Source organism: Uranotaenia lowii, chromosome 2 (assembly GCF_029784155.1).
Source record: "Uranotaenia lowii strain MFRU-FL chromosome 2, ASM2978415v1, whole genome shotgun sequence".
Taxonomy (NCBI): Eukaryota; Metazoa; Arthropoda; class Insecta; order Diptera; family Culicidae; genus Uranotaenia; species Uranotaenia lowii.
The window spans coordinates 114,663,240-114,678,491 of record NC_073692.1 but is presented as its reverse complement, the minus strand read 5'-3'; the positions used below and the strand labels follow the sequence as shown (position 1 = coordinate 114,678,491).

At 37.5% G+C, this 15,252-nt stretch overlaps 1 protein-coding gene across 1 annotated transcript; it reads left to right on the top strand.

Moving 5' to 3' along the window:
• Nucleotides 1-8,135: 8,135 nt before the first annotated feature.
• Nucleotides 8,136-9,303, top strand: LOC129746193 (arginase, hepatic). The gene has a single exon (XM_055739741.1). The coding sequence runs from the start codon at nt 8,181-8,183 to the stop codon at nt 9,255-9,257; it is 1,077 nt and encodes a 358-aa protein (XP_055595716.1). The 5' UTR covers nt 8,136-8,180; the 3' UTR covers nt 9,258-9,303.
• The last annotated feature ends 5,949 nt before the right edge of the window (nt 9,304-15,252 follow it).

Below are 15,252 nucleotides of genomic sequence, written 5' to 3'. Positions count from 1 at the left end.
GCTAAACCCCTACGCAGTAAAGCCCCAGTTGACAGCAACAATTTCATTATATCATTTCGGCCCGAAAACACCTGAGCTCGAGGAGGTCTTTGGTAAAACAAAAGTGGCTGCCCACCACCCACGAATTCGCTTTCATACAAAAACGAAAAATCGTTTCGTTTGGTTCGAAAGAGAAAAAACCCACTGGAAAACAATGCCAAATCGAAAAGTGTCCTTTCGGTTGCCTTGCTTAGGCCACCGATTAACATTTCGACGTTGAAATATTTTGGAAATGGGTTTCATTTTCTGTTGGCTCGTGGCTTTTCTTTTTTGTTTGATAAATTTGACTAAATATATTGCTAGTAAAATATGTAAACAACACAAGGAAACAGAATTTTTGGTTATCTGATTTGGGATTTATTTGGTTTTCTGAATTAGGATCTTTTGTAAATTTTTTCTATTGTTGCTTTTACATTTTTTTTTATATGACGTTTGAATAATTGAAAATAATAAGTTTTGAGCAAAACCAGTCATTAAAAATAGATAATAAAAAAAAACCTATATCGAAAATATGTTTAATTTAGATTGTGATTTTTCCTAGATAGATATTTTGGTTTAAGAGAAAAAAGTCAAAAAGAATTCAATTCCAATTTATTTTTAAATTCAATACAAACAGTCTTTGAAATATCTCTCAAGCCACTATTTTAAATCTGATGATATGCTAAACAAATGGTGTTTTCTTCAAATATTCGCTTTTTTAATGTATTTTAGTAAGAAATTAATATAAATGCTTCATCAAAAATTTTGTGTTTCATATTTAAAGAATCCAAAGATATCGAAATGTGTAAAACTGCTTACGTTATTTCACTTTCCAAAATTTTTCTACTGAAACTGAGATAGCTTTGACGTACGATTTTAACTCCACTTTTTGACATTTTCTGTGGTTATGATCTTGAAAAAAAATCAATGAAAATCTTATGTGCAACATATAGCTTCTAACTTCAGCCTTATTTGGCACTGAGTGTTTTTTTTCTTTGACATTTATAAGCTGATTTGTAATTTTTTTTTCGAAGCATGATTTTACGTACAAAATACTAATTGTAGCTGAATATTATCTGAGAAAAATATTTGAGTAACTCTTACGTGATTTTCAAAACTTTAAGTTTGGTACGAATCGGTTGAGGAACAAGAGGGACATTGTGGTGAAAGTCAGAGATGTCAAATTTACACTCCAAGAACTCTAACGGGTAAAAATAGTGAGAAAGATGCCATCCTCTAGGCCACGATCTGTTGGCCGCATCCTTTATATTTGATCAGATAAAGGAAGTATGAATTTTGTTAACTTGTTTAAATTTACGGCAATGATTTGCCCAGCAACGAACATACTCACGCCTATATGATTCTGCAATAATGAAACAGTTTCGTTTCTAAAATCACAAGGTTAACATATAAAGGTAGAATTATTTCAAGTCCGAAAATACTAGTTCGAAATTTTCCAAAAATTTCTAATTTACTATAACAATTTTTTACCTGATCACAGATTTCCGAATTTCCGATTACCACTCCAAAAAATAATCTTGAAAATCTAATCCTCTTCAGCTTTAGTTCCTCAACAAACATTTTCAAAGATGTGTGCCAATTAGGTGTTGGTAAAGTGTGTTGTTATGCAAAGAATATTCCGGTACTGTAAATCGAATGTCACCCACAATAATGAGCCAATATTTCATCTTTACCTTTCATACGTAAGTACCTGTTCGGACGGACATTGAACCAAAACACTCGAATCCATTCCATTTTCTTGCGACCCATAAGAGCCCGCAAGTATACTAACCATCCCACCATCGAGTGGATAATTAATTATTATGACAAGAGATTACCAGTTGTAATGAGTTTTGACCTTTTCTTCCTTCCGGTTTCACGACCACGAGTAGCTAAACACACAAACCAACCATTTGTGACCATCTTTAGTAGAAGGTGTACTTACAGCTTTTTTCGTTCTTTCTCTGCTGCTGCTGCTCCCTGTCACCGAGAACGGATTCTCTGAACCAGAAGAAGAGCTTTTCTCGATGAAGTCTTTTGTGTGGAGGAAAGCTATGCTTGATGACATTGAATGTCAACGATAATGGCCGTGCTGGTTGGATCGTCACCGGAAAGCTACTGCTCGGATGCTCACACCCCTAAAACAGGACTCTTAAGTATCTGACTCAATCTGGGTAGGGTGTAGCTACTTGCGGGTTATGTTTTTTTGAGGTTTTTTCTGGCTTTGCGGTAGTGAGGTTTTGTTACCACCAGCATTAGTGTTTTAAGTACAATTCATTTGGAAGCAGCAGCAGAAGCGCCGAGTTTAAAAGGTCGTGAAAATATTCATACATTCACGAATTGGTAGAAATATGATTTTACTAGGTATTTTCATATCACTTCAAGAAAAAATACAAGCAAAATTATTTGTCTATTGTTCATTAAAATTCTTGAACTTTCTGTCGAAAACTGGGAGGCTTAACATCAAGTTCAGCATAGTGGAAACATAAACCGTGTCGATCATTTATATCCACCAGTTTGCCATATTAGTTTATGTTCTGATTTATTAGCCACACCTATTCAATTTATGCTTGACGTCAAATGAACGGTTGGCAGTTTAATGGCTTAATCCCTTTTTAACACATCAATATTATTCGGTTTGGAGCTTTCCTATATATCCCGGGTGTAAAGGCAGCAAGCTAGAGCGGCTCAGAAGTTCATCGACCATTGACCATGACTGGAAGAACTGTAAAACTATCTTCTAAAAATTCATCGACTTGAGGTAGACCTCTCCTCGGCACGACTCAAGGGCCGATTTCTAGCTTAGCGACTCGAGATCTGACCTCTCCTCCACAAACATCTTTTCCTGAAGAGGCCTGACCTCTCTTCTAACGACCCGAAGCCCGACCTCTTATCTCCAGGATTCGAGGTTGGCCACCTTTACGCCCGTCGTGTGCCGATCGAGAGCGGCTTTTCCTAGTCTCGCGCCAGACACAGCACAAGCGAGGGGCTTAACGCAACTACTCGGATGATTCCAGACGAAGACATCAACCTGCTCCGACTCGAATTGCTCGCCCGGCGGTGAGAGCCACTCTACCCGTGGTTATTCCCCAATCGTGAAATAACCCTTTCTCAACGAATTCCACTGTGGAGAAGGTCAAGTCTTATCCTCGCAGCTTCGGCCGTTGGGAACCGCACTACTCGGATACTCCCCGAAGGTCGAACATCCTACGCACGACCGCGGCGTACCAACGGCATCCGCTACGCAGAAGATGTGTGCCTTATCTTTGTAGCTTCAATCCGTGGGGTCGGACGCACACTATTCGACAGTCTCCTATTGAAAGGGTCAGTCTACTCTTCTTTTATCTCTTAGGCTGGCAGCACTATGGTTTTCGGCTCGCGGCTTTTTCTGCCCGTCGTGTAACAGATCGAGAGCAGCTTGTCCTTGTGCAGACTGGTCCGACGTTTGGAAGTACCATCCGCGGGTCTCCAGACCGCACCTAGCCGGGGGAACTACCGCGCTGCCTCACAGGGTTCACTCGCGCGCTCGTTGTCACTGACTGACTGCCGACTGGCGTGCACGCTCGTGTCGGATGACGAAGTGTCGGTTTTATCTATTCACACATCCCCTCCTATCCCAAACAAAATATGATAGAAAATATTTAAAAAACTATGTTATATATTTATCATGGTTTTTTACCAAATTTAATTTTAATCTGCAAACTCAAGGAATTGACAGAGTTTATGTAAGCAAAGTATTTGAATGTTGAACTGTATTTAGAGTGGTTATGCACTATAGGCTATCTTATCATAACACCCTCGCAATTTCTTCAGAGAACCCTCTCAAATATTTAACAGATTCACATTTAAAAATCTTTATGAGAGGTAAAAAATCAACGAAAAACCATATATAATCATTTTTTTTCCATACTTTAATGATATTTAGGTTGCAATACGAAAGCTTAAGGAAATTTCTTACTCACTTTGCATGATAATCATCGGAAATCTTATTTATCGATCAATTCAATTATAAGTAAAAGAACTGGAATGCTTAACGTACTTATTCGATCCGCTATCTCGACTCTTTTTTCAAGCTGAACTCTAATTCTGCTCTATCAATAATTTATTCATTAAAATCACATCAGATTTTCAAGTTATATTTTAGTATAAAGCCCTAATTACTTTCGATATGTTTTAAAATTAGTTCTTATCTCAAGCAGTCTTTCCAACTCGTTTAGTTTCCAATGAGATGAAATACTTAAATTGTCTTTTCATCATACTTTTCAATTTTAAGCTGTCCTCACAACATAATGGAATTTGTTTTTTTATCAATACGTTCAGGCTGCCCTCTCAAGTCGCCTTTTTAATTTCTAGCTATCCTTGTAACTCGCTCGAAATTTTTGACAATCATTTGAGGCTGTCCTCTCAACTCGCCTTTAAAATTCCAAGCTGCCCTCTCAATTTCAATCGATTTCTTCAGGCTGTCCTCCCAACTCGCCTTCCAGTTTCAAGCTGTCCTCTCAACTCGTTTGAAATTTTAATCAATTTATTCAGGCTGTCCTCTCAATTCGCCTATCAGTTTCAAGCTGTCCTCTCAACTCGCTTGAAATTTTAATCGATTTATTCAGGCTGTCCTCTCAACTCGCCTATCAGTTTCAAGCTGTCCTCTCAACTCGCTTGAAATGTTCGTCAATGTGCACTGGCGGTCCTCTCAACTCGCCATCCAATTTCAAGCTGTCCTCTCAACTCACTTGAAATTCTCGTCAATGTACACTAGCGGTCCTCTCAACTCGCCATCCAATTTCAAGCTGTCCTCTCAACTCGCTTGAAATTGTTACCAAAACGCTCAGGCTGTCCTCTCAACTCGCCTATCAATTTCAAGCTGTCCTCTCAACTCGCTTGAAATTCTCATTAATATGCACTGGCGGTTCTCTCAACTCGCCATCCAATTTCAAGCTGTCCTCTCAACTCGCTTGAAATTGTTACCAAAACGCTCAGGCTGTCCTCTCAACTCGCCTTTCAGTTTCAAGCTGTCCTCTCAACTCGCTTGAAACTAGCGTCAATATGTTCGGGCTGAATTATGTTTTTCTTAAAATCCAGTTTCGGCATTATTCCTAAATGGCTGTTTCTATTTTTCTAATTTGACCGAAATAGCTTCCGAAAGTCCTCCAACTGCGTTGCTTTTTTCTTAAACAACTTTAAAAATGATGGGTAATCTAATTATTCATTTTCCAGTTTTTTTTGCAATGGGTAGTTCATAAACTTTTTGATTTTCAACCTCGTTTGACGAAAATTATTTTAACGTGAATCGCGTTTGTTTTTCTTTTCTTGGTTCGCTTTTTTTTTACTAATTTCTCGTTTTTTTAAGCTTTTGAAATATTACCTGCCACGGTCGCCAAATGTGCAGACTGGTCCGACGTTTGGAAGTACCATCCGCGGGTCTCCAGACCGCACCTAGCCGGGGGAACTACCGCGCTGCCTCACAGGGTTCACTCGCGCGCTCGTTGTCACTGACTGACTGCCGACTGGCGTGCACGCTCGTGTCTGATGACGAAGTGTCGGTTTTATCCATTCACGCAGTCCTGACCTTGCTTCTGTCCCGGCGTACATTCGGGACGCTACGACTCGAATGTTTCCCGATAGTGACGACATCCTACAACGATTCGGGAGGCTTGCCCGGCATCGAGAACCTTTCTACTCCTCACAGTTTCCCTCTTAGCAAGCGGCACTTCTCGGATACTCTCTGGTGTTGGGGTATCTAACACACGCTCGTGGCGGGCCCATGACCTCCACTACGCAGAAGATGATGCCTTATCTTTGTAGCTCCTCTGCAGGGCAGTCATGATCCGGGTGAATATATCGCTGACCGCATGCCAAGTGTTGGAATTCGTACACATACTCTACACCACGATGGATACTGTCGGGTCGGGTCCACAGACGGCAAGTATGTTGGTACGTACCGCCGCAAACCTCGGACAGGCAAACACCACATTTTCGGGTGTTTACCTTCGTCACTGCAATCTGGGCGATGCGGTGAAGCCACATGTCCAAACAGGTAGGTGGTACTTCATGAAACATCCATGACCAAACAGAAATTGCGTCATTTCACCGTGTCTTCTTCCGATCTAGCTCCCGATGTGCTGGATCATACGACGGGTTCTCTTTCATCTCGCTGAACTGTCCCAAAGCTGCTGCCAGTTGGACATCAAGTCTTCATTGGCTAGATGTCGCACGTTGGGCGTATCTTTATTATTGTAGCAATAGACATCCTCCTCAAGATGGGCATGACGCTCGCCGCTACGTAGACGGCTTCGGACGAGATGGTCCGGTATACACCGATAACCCGCAGATTCATCAGCCGCATGGTCAGGACTTGGTTGCACAGTTTTTTTCTCGAGTTTTGGCAACCAGGTTCGGTTGGGCATAATGTTGGGCTGTACTAAGTACTGCATTGAACCATTTTGCCAAATCTCGAATGTAGATCCCAGGATTTAAACGGAACTTGTTCAGGACGCCAAGGACATTTTTAACCAATGAACTACCGGCAACTCTCTTTGTCGTCTCAGCGGCTTCCGGTTTTCGATTTCCCCCCGATCCAGACTTCCTGGCTGTCGACAAACGTTCCCCAAACACTTTAATTATATTTGTAACGGTTGATTTGGCAACTTTTAGCGATTTTGTCAGCTTTGCGTGCGAGTAGCTCGGATTTTCGCGATGTGCGAGTAAAATTTTGATACGCTGCTCTTCTTCCTTGGACGGCTTTTTGACAACTGCAGAGTGAATTCTAAAATCAAAATAGGAGCAACATTCTACACACACAAACACACCTTCAAAATGAGGGGTGTTCAGGTTTTTTAAATGCAAAATTGAAAGAAATACGTCAAGTTGATATTGACCAAATTTTGACCGTATCACCCTTTAGATGAAGGAGATCTTTCAAACTTATTTAACACAGCATAAACAAATGTATGCCCAAATGACCAGCTTCTTCAGAATATGCTGCAAAGTTGCATACTACGCCAATGATCGTACGGTTTTCTAAGCACGTGCGCCCAATTCCATCCGAATGTAAACCTAACGAATAACAACAGTGGCTGCCCAGAAATATTTTCCACTGATGTCAACGTTTTGCGGTTGTGGTACTTGACGATGTCCTAGCCACTAGCTACAACGCTGTTTTTTTCCTCATAAAAGAAGAAGCGAAAGAAAATTGTCGAAAGAAAGCTTGGCTGATAAAATCTTGTCATCGTCGTCGTCGGAGATAACGATTCTCGTTTGTTTTATTTCCCAGGAGCGAAAATGTTCCGCTGTTTCGTAACCTCGCAAGGCTCGCGATAGACTTAGGAAGTACCTTTTATAAGTTTTATGCATTAGGAGCCACACCGATTGAGGGGCTTCGAGAAATGTCTATAGTGCTTTCCGAATACTATTATCGTTAATTTAGAGATTATTTCGGAAAATCAAATACTGTGGAAAAGTTTGTTTTTATAAATACTGAAACCCTAAACAATCAAAAGTTTGCTTGGAACAGCGAGAGCGTTTAGCCCATTTTTTAAACCGGTGGGAATTCCGTTATCAAATTATTCATTAAAAACTACACAGACAAAATGTAACGCCTTGATATTGGCAACACATGTTTTGGAACCGAAAAACACGAGTACCGGTTCCATTCAATGGATGCAAATTTCATTGCAAATGTAAACTGTTTGTTATTTTCACTTGTTGAAGGCAACTGACTCATAGTATAAGAAGTCTTAATATGAAGGATTGCGTCAAATGCGCAAAAGAAATGTAGTTGATTTCGGAGATCTCTTATACTTCAATAAACTATATCTCTCATTCCAATCATCGACTGGCAAATGTTGCGTTCGATTGCAATTGTCAATAATATTTGATATTATTTATGAAACCTTTAAGCATCAAATCCCATGGCCTTGTGAACAGGCCAAATTTACGTACGCTTAACGCAGATAAGCCGACGAACTAATAATTTGGTTCAGGCTTGATAAGGCAGAGCTAAACGTTTGTACGAAACAGTTGCCCAAATCTCACACACATATAGGTCAAGAGAGTTATCGCTCCCCGCGGTGCTGATCTTGAGCTTGAAATCGAAAGCAGGACGATCTGTTGTTGAACGGCTTTAGTTTGGTTCAGCATCAGTTGCAACGTGACTTTCGTTCGGAATGTTCCCCGCAAAGCGTTTAACTCAGCTGCTGTTGAAAGGTGCTGAACGATGCCAGAAACAGTCGAAAGCGTCGTACAGCAAGGTAGATTTGGAGAAGTTCAAGAAGATCAACTATGAGAAGATCGGTATCGTTGGTGTTCCGTTCGAGAAAGGTCAGCGTAAGAAAGGTGTGGGCCTTGGACCGAAAGCAATACGGGAAGCTGGATTGATCGATAGCATTCAGGAAATATCGTCTAAGCTGGACATTCGGGACTTTGGAGACATCCGGTATGAGGCACTGGATTTGGCTGGCCGTGGTGCGTCGAATATGAAAAAGTTGGAACACGTGGCGAGTTGTACGAAACTGTTATCGCAAAGAGTCGCTCAGGTGTTGCAGGAAGATCGTTTGTGTTTGACACTGGGTGGTGATCATGCGATTGCTGTTGGTTCCATCGATGGACATCTAAAACATTGCAGCGATGTAGGAGTAATCTGGGTGGACGCTCACGCGGATTTGAACACAAATTCTACCTCACCATCGGGGAATATGCACGGAATGCCAGTTGCACTTTTGGCCAAAGAACTGGCAGACTATTGGCCGTACCTTCCGGGCATGGACTGGCAGGAACCGATCATTTCAATCAAAAACGTTGTGTACATTGGGCTGAGGGCCGTAGATCCATATGAGAGGATGATAATCGAAAAATTTGGAATCCATGCTTTCGGGATGCGGGAGGTTGAGCAATATGGTATTCGGGAGGTGATGAAGATGGCTTTGGAACGCATCGATCCGGAGGGAAAGAAAAGTTTGCACGTGAGCTACGATATCGACTCTCTGGATGTTCTGGAAGCACCGAGTACAGGGACTGGAATGCGTGGAGGATTGACTTTGCGTGAAGGTATTTACATCATGGAAGAGGCGTACAATACCGGTCGATTGGCTGCAGTGGATTTGGTGGAGGTTAATCCGGCAATCGGGACTCCCGAGGATGTGAGGAAGACTTTGGATGCCGCCATTCATCTTTTGGTAGCTGCCTGTGGACATAGTAGGAAAGGGAATATGCAAGATGTCGTTGATATATTAGTTAAGCATTAAAATGTTTTTCGTGTGAATAATAACTGATTTTCATTATTTTGAAGAACCTTGTTTTACCCACGAATCATTCGAAAATGTTATTCTCTCTGGAATATGAAACCCATAGTCGACAAAATTCTCAAGATTAGGTATATCAAAATTAAGAATACCTAAATCTGTGATGGCTATGCAATGAACTATATATTTTGTTCAAAAGGTATTTTCATTACGTACTTTGTCATGCAGCAGCTGGACTTAATCGAAACTGCATACATTATCACTGGTCGGAACACTTGTTTTAAGTTGAGCATCCTAATGCCCAGGCACAATCTGGATTTGCATTTTATGAGAAAAAAATATATTTTATATAATCATTACAATTTAATTGAATATCTTCCATGTGATTTTTAAAAGTGTGATTAAAATCAAATGTACACAGTAAACGAAAATTACCGGGTTTGGTAATTTTTTTACCGAAATCCTAACATGTGTCAATCGATTCTTAATTTACCGATGTTCGTTTATTTTTGACCGAAAAAATTACCGAACAGTTTAACAATTTTCACATGTTAGGATTTCGGTAAAAAAAATCACCGAATTCGGTAATTTTCGTTTACTGTGTTAGTCTTAGATATTTCACATGATCACACTTATTCAAATGAAACTCCATCAAAAACATTTAATGGAATGATCTTCATTTGGTTAAAAAATTAAGCTCTATGTGGGAATAAAATAAACGAAATTTTAGCAGAATTGGAAAATTGTCCACATTTGCAAATAGTTTTTAAAACGAGTTCAAATGTTGTTGTAAACTACTGCGTATCCCCCATATTGGCTGAAAGGAAAGTGTCGTCAGTAAAGAATTTGCTGATTTTTCTTCTGGAACATCAGGAAGATCAGAAGTAAAAATATTGTATACAATTGATCTAGGTACGCTGCACTGAGGGTCACCAGCTCCAATGAGTGTCCTTATCGAGTATATATATATGATCGTTTAATAGTAAAGTTATGCTAGTTAAAAAATTCAGAATCATTTTAGAAAGATATGTATTCAGATTTGCTAGCGTTGCACTCAAAAGGTGAAGTATGAAGTAAAGAATGTCTATATAAAAATCTTTTTTTTTATCAGTGATTATGTAATTTATCATTCTATCCAAAAAAACCCTCTCAAATAAGTAAACTGATAGTTCGATTAAATTGGAGTCAGGTACTTTTGCATTTTCCATTTATTTGAAAAAATAAGGCAAGTGAAAGCCTTTATTGAAGTTTTATCAAAAGATGTTAAGATCTCGTCCGTCGTAGACCGTCCCTCCATTATTAAAATTTTAAATTAGAATTTTAAAACAATTTCAGGCAACAGGCAATATAAATTTCATAAGAAGTTTCTTGATATTTTTCGATGAAACAAATGACTTTGTTCTTTCACGTTTCGATTTTATTTTATTTTTTAATCCTCTTTATACATTTATTTTCATTCCCTTATCTGTTCACTTGTAGGTGAATTTTTTTTATGTACTATTCAAATAACCAGCAGTGGTCAAAAAGACGGAGATTGGTGTTTTTGACGCATGGTTGTATCGTTGAATCAGTTGTTCCGTTAAAAGAAATTATGAACCAATTTGGCCACTTCTTGTTGAAAGTTATAGAGAGGTATTAAAAGAAGTCCGAAGAAGATTAAAAGGTATAATATCAGGTAAGGTAGGTAGAGTTGCAGTCAAGAGGTAAGATGTAAAGCGTGTTTAAAATCAAAATTTTGCATATCCCAATAATAGAATGATCAATCATCAGTCAACCATCCAGGTATATACACGGATGCCGGAATACCTGTAGTCAATTTATAAAAATGTAAATTTTTATAAATTTTTGACTGATTGTGAAGGTGTTTGACAAATTCGCCCACAATAAACACAAACACTGACACGAATTTCACACCTTTACAACAGATAACACGAAGCCATGGTGCCTGGTATGGCAAATTCTGCATCAAAGGAACGCTCAATTGATAAAATAAACATTGCAGATGGTTCATACATTGGTAAAATTGTGGTGAATCCGTTCACTCATAGTGGATTACCAACATACATACATACATAAAATTTTCAAATAATTAGATGTGGTCTGTATAACCAAGCACTTTTATTGTTTCTATATGAGTTCGTAATCTATGCGAGTCCATATCAATCAAAAGTTTTTCAATACGACTTCAACAAAATGAGATATCTTCGATGCAAAACACCCTTTTTTTTGAAAAACTTTTTGGCTTAAAGATCGTTTTCTGAAAAGCATAAAAATTTAAACTCTAATTCTTTTAAATCTTCTGGTAGCAGGCATCTGGACAATTTTAAATAGTTGTTTTTATGAAAATCGGTTCAGTAGTTTTGATTTTATATTCAAAACAATAATCCGTGTATTTATGACCCTAAAACCGGCTAATTGTCCTTTTTTGCTGGGTGACTCTGGTAACCCTCTCCAAAAATCTAAAAATGAGAAATTGTAGAGCTTCTTATTTAAGAAAATGACAGAAAAGTTCATGCAACTAGCTTTAACCGTTACTGGAATATCGCGTTGAGAAAGCACAGTTCGGATCATATTGACCATATCCGCAAAGGGAGGTTTAAAGCAAAAATGTCACTACTCTCACCACCTATATTGATTCTTTTATCAAGATGACAAACTGTGCAAAATTTCATTTTGATTCAACCACTCTAAGGCGACCTTCAAACGCCTTGAAGTTGAATAGTTTTTAGAAAAGAACTAAATTTTTATTGTACAAATGCTTATGCTTATGCTTATGCTGCTTATGATACATACACAGCCAGATCTTGTCAGCATTCCGGTGAATAGTTAAAATACATTTACTATTCATCTTTACAAGGCCGGGTCCACTGTGCAGTATTGGACGCAGAGACGACTGGAACCGGGAGAGGAAGAAACGTGGACAACAGTACCATACGTTCCCATATTAATTTGATATTTATTCGTTGGGAGCATAGATGCTAAGATATTTCTATGCTCCTTGGTGTTGGGCCTTGTGATTCTTCCTTTAGGGGATGGAAATGAGGTTTTTCTACAGAGAGTCCCAAATTTAACAATACAATAATTAAAGAAATTTCTTGACCCATTATACACTGTTTAATTTTGGATCCCCGTACCTTCATCTCAGGTCATCGACCATGGTTATAGCGCCATTGCTCGCTTTTGAAAAGATTTGAAAGAGCAGAGAAATTATTAATACAGCACCAAAATCATTAGAATTTTTCCATTCCAAAAGATTTCAGCACCAAAAGGAATATATACTAAAAACTAATATTTATGATTAGATTTAATAACAATGATTAAAACAACGTACGTTGCGTGCAATATATAATATCATTAGTTCTGCGTTATGATTCCAGTATAGGTATTTATACAATTCGGTTGGCATCTACTAGAATTATCAGATCAATAAAAGGTAGCAAAATTCTGGAAAATAAAATGTCACGTTGTTCGGCAGTACGATAAAAGTGGTGTTAAAAATGAAAACCTGTGAAAATGTCAATAAGAATGTATACAGTCAAAATTAAATTTTTCATCTACAGTATGAATTACATTATAATTGAGAATCGGAAGAAATCGCTCCCCTTAGGTATCTCATTCATCTTCACTCAAACACTTCCGCTTCTCAAATCATTCTAAACCAATACAACCAGGTTCCTTTAACACCCCCTGAACACCCACCCACGTTTTACATAATGATGAAAAGTGTTGTGAGCCTATAAAATCTTTCTGTTTTTTTTGTAATGGAACGCACACAAGATCCGTTTGCTATACGAAAAATAGAAGTAGATTGGCTCAAAAAATAGCAAGAAAGATGGATAGTCACACAAAAAGGCAAGTGTTATATGAAGCTCTAGAAAACTTTGTAAAATTATTATTGGATCGCAAATGAAATCGCTTAAAAATTCTTGAACAACAGTCTCATCTAAACCACATTAAAAACACATAATTCAATCTTACAAGGTGACCTTATGAAAATGGTTCTACTTAGCTTTTGGTAGTATCAGCATAATGTGAACATCCGTGTGCCATCTATGTAGTTGTCCGATTGATGAAAGTGAACCATTCTATTAAAACGGAACCCAACCAGAAACACATCACAGCAACCATACTTTCTTCTTCGATTTCACCATTTCTCTTCTTGTTCTAATTCATAACTCACACACGGCATCACAAAAAAAAATTCTGGAGGCAACTTCCGGCAATATTTCATAGTAAAAAACACTAAAAAGCGACACAGCTTGGTAGCTAAATCACTACTGCAACCAAAAACACTTGTTTTTTCCAACTATTCAAAACTCATACGAAAATATTTCGACTCCCCCAAATTGAGAATGCATAGAAACCATTTCGTCTTCATGCTACCGGAAAACAACATTTTAATCAAATTAAAAATGAAATCCTCTGATTCGACCTCAATTCACAAAAAACTCCTCAAATCGTCCTGTAAGTACTATTGGGATTCCACTTAGCTAACTCTCGGTAACTTTTTTCCTCAATTTCATTTGAAAATCACTTTTAAAATTTATTTTAAAGAAAGTATTCACTGTCAGCGAAAAATAAACGCGTGCGGCCCGCAAAAGGCGTCGCCTACTTCCTAAATTTTTATTGTACAAATTATAATTAACTCTGGCAATACTGTAAAAAATCTTTAAACTTATTCAAAGTGTAGACTTTAAACTGAATAACAACTTCTAGGGGAGTTTTGGACTCAGCAAAAAAAGTTGTATCCCCTTTTGTTTATATTTGCAATGCCTTTACTTTGAAAATATATGAGAAATCAAAAATTAAACAAAAGTATCGTTTGTTTTCAAAATTTTCATTATTTTTTTAACTTCGAACAACTTCCTCCTGTGCTAGATTTGGACTACATGCTCGAAATCTACCTTTTTCTAAAAGCAATCGATCATTGTCTATCAATCTCTTATCAATCAGATTTACAAAAGAAACTTTCTCCTGGACTAAGAATTTTGAAAATGAAACAGCCAAAAATGGTTAAAGTGTTTCAAAAAATATAATAGTTATTTTGTTATTTTTCCTGTGTATTTTTCAGAATTTTGTCTATTTTTTGCTGAATAAATTTAAAACCTGATTGTGTTATGTTGTTTACAACTATCTTTTACAATAACATTTAGTCGTTCATGTACCCGTTATCGATTTTTTTTCCAAATTTTTGGTTTTTTTTTTGAGAAATCACATCCAAAAAGAAATATATAAAAAGAAATTTTGTAACTTTACAAATTATCTTTCCTCATTCATTGATTTTCCGTTAATCGTTACTAATTTTTAGCTTTCTAATCATAATTTGGCCTTCCATTCCAACTATATTTGTGGTTAGAACATTATCATCAGTTTCTAGAGAGCCAGGAGCCAAATATTCGATATAGTATTATAGCTGCACCAAGAGTAGTTTTATTGTTTTTTGGTTAAACTCTAATGACTTTTTGATTTCAGAAGCCGCCTTGCCAATTTTGCTTGTTTTCAGTTATTAATAGTGGTTTGATAAAACAAGTGTTGTGGGAACTACATAAGTTATGATCAACACTGTAATATTGTTAAAATTTTTGTGATTTAATGTTAATTTTTACATTTACATTACAGCAATATTCAATATCTGGCAGCACTGCAAAACTATAGTTTTTAATTTAAAAAAGTTAACGAATATCATGGAATAAAAATATATATCGAAGATACCAAACGATTGAGAAAAATGAAATAGTTCCCTGTTGTTTTCAAAAAGATTTTGAGTGAAATTTTATGTCATTTACTTCTTTTGCAGAATTTTCTTTTTTCTAATTTTCTCTGATACCTTCAGTTAATTTAATCTTGCTTTAAAGAAACTGACCACCAATGTTTTGTATGAATGTTCTCAGTATGATTTTAATTTTTTTTTGGTTTAATATGATTTCAGGTTCGTATTTTGAGCTTTCTACATCCATAATTCTCTACTCTAATGATGGATTTCCTTGGAGGTGGAATT

What these genes read in the sequence shown, in the direction of transcription:
- LOC129746193 (XM_055739741.1), top strand. Translation starts at nt 8,181, where the DNA reads ATGTTCCCCGCAAAGCGTTTAACTCAGCTGCTGTTGAAAGGTGCTGAA.